The 5,585-nt window shown below is 49.8% G+C and overlaps 1 protein-coding gene across 1 annotated transcript in view; it reads right to left on the bottom strand.

The window, feature by feature from the left end:
- ATP6V0A4 (ATPase H+ transporting V0 subunit a4) overlaps positions 1 to 5,585 on the bottom strand; it is a 60,992-nt gene that overhangs the window by 20,623 nt on the left and 34,784 nt on the right. Inside the window, exons 13-14 of the mRNA XM_007118814.1 lie at positions 4,070 to 4,227; positions 424 to 517 (exon numbers count right to left, since the gene is read on the bottom strand). Coding sequence (XP_007118876.1) covers positions 424 to 517; positions 4,070 to 4,227 — 252 coding nt within the window. The remainder of the gene's footprint in view (positions 1 to 423; positions 518 to 4,069; positions 4,228 to 5,585) is intronic.

The following is a 5,585-nucleotide window of genomic DNA, read 5'->3' as shown; positions in this document are numbered from 1 at the left end:
CGTGCCCCGGGCCGGGAAGATCCCACATTCCGCGGAGCGGCCGGGCACGTGAGCCATGGCCGCTGAGCCTGCGCGCCCGGAGCCTGTGCTCCGCAGAGGGAGAGGCCACAGCAGTGAGAGGCCCGCGTACCGCAAAAAAAAAAAAAAAAAAAAGAAGCAACTGTAAACCACCAGGGGTATAACTGAGAAGAAAGATGTTGGGAAATTGCATGGAAAATGACCCAGGAGCTGGGTAAAGGGGGCAGGTAGGACATTTACTTGAATCCATTGCAGTGTGTCACAAAAACCTCCAGGACATGCTACTCTATCTCAGTACAAGTTGGTGGATTTGACAGGTTCTGGCACTTTCGTCCCCTCCACACAGAGATCTCCTCAGCAAGACATTTTACATAATAAATATTTAATCTCAGAAGACATTATTACCGGATCAATCCCAAAAGGGTATGGATTTCCAGAGTACACTCCCGGAACGGCTGGGTCCAGCTGTAAATATGGATTTGTTTCCATTACTTGTGTACTAAAGAGGGAGAAAGGAAAAACGAAACAAAACCAATGATCAACTAGAGGTAGGAAAAATACTATAGTACCATCAGTCATCCACTTGCAAGCCAATCAAAGCCTAACTGTTGGTACGACTCACCAATTGGTTCATTCAATTATTCCACACATGGGTATTGAATACCTACTATGTGCTGAGTATCACCCTAGGTACTGAGCTAGAGAAATTACCATCTGGCCCCCAAGGAGGTCACAGTCTGAGTTTCCAAAGGGGCTCTCAGCCTGACTGGGTAGAGTAAAGAAAAAGTTATACTACATCAGAAAAGAGGCAGGGAGCAAGGGTGACAGGAGTATAGAGGAAATAAAACCCAGCCCTGGGACCAGGCTGGGAAATCTCCCCTGGGAGCACGAGACGTGATCCTGGAGGAGTGAACTGACTTTCACACATGGCCCCTGACCTCTGGGAAACTCAGCCCCCGAGAGCTGTGGTCCGTTAACTGCCTTTAAATCTGTGTCCCATTCTCACCCAGAAGCACAAATGTCAATGGGCAGGAATTTCTTACCATCTGTGCAAACCTGAAGGGGTTAAGAACATTAGGGCTTAATTTTTCTTTGTTTAAGAGCACACAGGGCTTCCCTGGTGGCGCAGTGGTTGCGCGTCCGCCTGCCGATGCAGGGGACGCGGGTTCGTGCCCCGGTCCGGGAAGATCCCACGTGCCGCGGAGCGGCTGGGCCCGTGAGCCATGGCCGCCGAGCCCGCGCGTCCGGAGCCTGTGCTCCGCAACGGGAGAGGTCACAGCAGCGAGAGGCCCGCGTACCGCAAAAAAAAACAAAAAAAAAAAAAAAAAGAGCACACATCTATGGAGGGGCCCGAGGATGAGTATTTGAAGAACAGAATGTTGGCAACGTGGACAGGCTGCCTAGAAATACACTCCCTCCCTCCTGCAGCTGGGGTGTGGTGGGTATTTGGTGGCACAGGGGAAGTTAGGAAGCCTGATTATGCTGACCAGGCCCTCAGTGCCAGTGTAAACAGCTGGCCCTGACCGGCCATCTCAGACCTAGACCCCTGTCCTAACAGCACGCCTCAGTGCAAATGGTTGGATCTAACGATCGGAGATGTGTTTGTGTGTCAACAAAGAAAAAAGAGGGAACTGGCCTGGCGCCCGCAGCTAAGCCATAGTATCTGTTTCGCAGAACAACATCAGACAAGGCCACCCTGTGACCATCACAGATCAAGACAAAAACAAGACCATTGCACGATCATATCTGATATCAAAATATGGACAGTTCAAAACAAGGACGTTGTCCAAACCACAAAAATGACCAACATTCCCCTTATCCTCCCAGAGGCCAAATCCTCCAAGCCCTTCTAACACCCTCTTACTGAGATGCCCACCATCCCCAGAGGGCACATCCCCCTCACGGAGTCAATCAACCCAATTTGGGTGACAACACACACGACTCTTGCGGTCTGTGGCTGAAGGATGGTGTGACAGTGTCCCTAGCCCGCTGTCAGGGAAAGCAGGCCCAAGACCTAGCTTGTGGCCAGTGACAAAATCAGCCCGCTGTGCCCTCTGCTGCTCTGACGGATGCCTACGATTTCCTTTCGCCTCCCTGCTGAAGCGGGTCTGCTTCACACCATCCATGCTTGGGCGTGGGGCTGAGCCTGGGGTCCCTCCAACTAGGCTTGGCCTCCACAGCCTGGAATTGGGGCCAGGGTAATTTACGTGCGCACAGAAGAACAATATCCCAACCCACGTTTGCAGAGTGACAGCAAAAGCCAGTTGACTCAGACTTTTCCCAGTCACGCTCCAGAGCGCGTGAAATTTTGTGTAAATAGTTTGCTGCAGTTATGCTGATTTCACACACGTTTCGGGATCCGTCACTGTGCTTATGAGTTTAAAGCTGAAGAGCAAAACTCAGCAATTTCTCTCCAAATGTTATGAAAGTGTTGTTCTTCCAGGCATCTCTTCCGGATACTAATTGCAAAGAAAAAACAAACAAAACCCCACAGACAGAGCCATCTGTAATTGTAGTCCTGCAAAATGTTTTCTTCTTCATTTTGATTTACTTATTTATTGTTCAACATTCCTGTCCTCTCCTACAGGGCACTTGGACCCAGCAAAGGGACTAAAATGAGATGCACGGAGCCTCTGTGACACACCCACCTGTACTACGCTAGCCCCTGAGCCCCCCTGGGCCTTCAGTCAGCACCAAGCCCCCAAGTGCACTTAGGAACATTCACGTCGAAAGGAACCCTGCGTCGAACCTTTCCTAACTGAGAAATCCTCGGATGAGACGGGTGGTGTATTCTCTCCCCCACACTTACGATGTGTGGTGCAGATTTTGGTGAGCAGATAAGACCCCTGACGTGCCTTAAGTAGAAAGTCCTACCATGCTTGAGAGAGAAAAGATGGAAGCCAGGTTGCAGACACGGTTACACATCTCCGCCTCCCCTTTCTCGCGGTGCTCTCCTGTCCCACTTCCCACTGGACGTTCCAGAAAGAGACAGAGAAACCTGAAGCTGCCCTGAAGCAGGTGAGTGGGCAGACGTGAGGGAACATCACCCGGGACTTTTAGGCCTCGCAAAGTGACCCAGAAACCACTGTGGTTGTCTCGAGCGTGTGACGCAGGCAGCCGAAGGTGCCCCAAAGATCGCAAGGGAGTCAACATCCTCCCTCGAAGCCCCTGCTCCTCCACCGCCCTCCTCTTCTCCCCCAGTTCATCACACTGACCCACCCCTCAAACTCGAAAATCTCTCTCCCTCCCCGTAAAAGTCTCCATTCCGAAGCGCTGTCTCCATCCTGATGACGGTGTATCTGACACACTGCATAGTAACTGGGATGCCTGCGGAAGGTGTGGTTGGTGGGGACACAGAGAGCTTCCAGGTCTCTCTTTCCTGCAGCCCAAACTTCTCCTCACCAGCCAGCACACCCTCCCCTCTGCCTTCCTCACCCCGTCACCCACAAGTACAGGGAACAAGTACAGTAGCGCAAAACTAACCATCTCCTCCTTTACTTTCAACATGCAATCAAGCTGCTCTGAGCAGTCCAAAAAGAATGCCCTTCTGGTGAGTCCGGGGCTTTGAACATGGGAAACCAATCACTTATGTAGAGTTCAAAGCTGCATCAGCCTTTCTTAAAGCAAAGCCTTCTGTCCTAAGTATGTGGCTGCATAATTTCACTCTATCCCCAATTCCCTGCCAAGCAAGGTATGTTTCAAACGCCACCTCCTTCTCCCGGAAACCTCACTTCCACGACTGCTACTCGGATGCCCAGTTTATACCTGCTCCACCGTTGTTTTCGCAACAGTGCCTGGCACATGGGATGCACTCCAGGATACCTACTTAATTCAGCTGAAGTTTTAAAAACTCTTTCCACGCATTACAGTTACCAGCATAGTTACTGAGGAAGTGGTACAAGGTCTCACACTCAATAGATAAAACCAAATTATGTGTTGAAGTGGTGGGCGCACCTCTGAGCAGAGCCAGGCGTAGAATCCCCCGGCCACGAGAACTGTCACTGAGGCCACCTGGATGGCCACTGAGTGACCCAGCTCTGTCCCAACTTACTTCCATGTGCCATTTCTGAACATGGGTTGGACGCTCCAAGAAGAGCCGAAGATGTTGAAAGACTTGGAGAAGCAGTCGTTGTAAATCAAGCCCGTGTAGATGGAGAAGATACCCATGAGGAGGATGAGGTAGCGTCCGTGGAAGAAGGTGTTCCAAATCTGGCCCCAGGGAGACAGAGGACGATTGTCAGTGGGTTCCGAACCAGACCCCAGGGACGTGTGTTACAGGATGCCTCCAGCACCACTGGGCCGGCCACTGCAAGGCACACGGGCATCCCACACAGAGGGGCCATGTGACCAGGCAGGCCTCAAAGTGATCCAGACAGACAGGGCACACACATCCTGATTCTCCTGAGCTTCTACGGGTGATTCAGAAAAGTCCTAGAATGGTAGCTGTTACTGTGGAAACAAAGCACTATAAGCTTCATATTCTTTAATTCAGCCTTGGTAAGAAAACATAACTGAAGAAGAAGCTGAGGCCTCCCTTATAAAGGAAGGGAATTGAAAGTGGGTGGGGGCTGCCTCAAGTGCTTCTGGGACCTGCCTCCTATGCTGCTAAGTTTTACAGCAAGAGAAGTCTACACTCATTTGGGGTCTTGTTATAACAGTGAGTCTCTGTCTAAGCACATCCACCAAGAAGAGTAAAGCGTTTTCCATAGGACTGGATGATGTGTATCAGCCGTTCTCAGAACTGCTGAAGTGTCCATTTGAGACTTTAAATATTTATTAGAGGAAAGCACAGCTGTTAAGATGTTTGCCATGGAAAACTCTATTGGTCACAGGTTGATTCTCCCACTAACCCTGCTTATGACTGACTTGCTATGACATCATTGAACTAGCTCAACTTAAGTCAACTTGTATTAAAGATTGCAGATATTCTTAAAATTCAGAACAGAGTGAAAAGCATGTTTCCAGTTTATAAAATGTATTACAGTGGACATAAAGTGATGTTAACTGATTAACTTTGAAACAATGCAGACTTGAGTTGTCTCAACCTTCACAACGCTATGAAGGGACTTCACAGAAAATGTGGAAACTTCAAGTGTGCAAGTGAAGACCCGATATTCAGGATTTCTCAGCATTTCATAAGAATGCTGATCATGGGCTGATCGTAGGAGAAGGGCTCTGCCGTTAAAAAATATTTGTGATATTTTGAGTGAAAAAAAAGGAAGCTACAAATTAATATGCATTATTTCATCTCAATTTTAGAAAATTATATACCTGTGTATAAGCACAGAAAAAAAACACATTGTGATTTCCTCTAGGTAGTTGGATTATTGTATTTTCCCAATTTTTACAGTGAACATATATTGCTTTTATAATCAAAGGAAAAACTCAAGGGGCTTCCCTGGTGGCGCAGTGGTTGCGCGTCCGCCTGCCGATGCGGGGGAGCAGGGTTCGCGCCCCGGTCCGGGGGGATCCCGCATGCCGCGGAGCGGCTGGGCCCGTGAGCCATGGCCGCTGAGCCTGCGCGTCCGGAGCCTGTGCTCCGCAACGGGAGAGGCCGCAGCAGGGGG

This window comes from Physeter macrocephalus, chromosome 5, assembly GCF_002837175.3.
Source record: "Physeter macrocephalus isolate SW-GA chromosome 5, ASM283717v5, whole genome shotgun sequence".
NCBI classification, from domain to species: domain Eukaryota; kingdom Metazoa; phylum Chordata; class Mammalia; order Artiodactyla; family Physeteridae; genus Physeter; species Physeter macrocephalus.
Note: the sequence above shows the minus strand (reverse complement) of the source record. Positions and strands in the feature narration are given on the sequence as shown.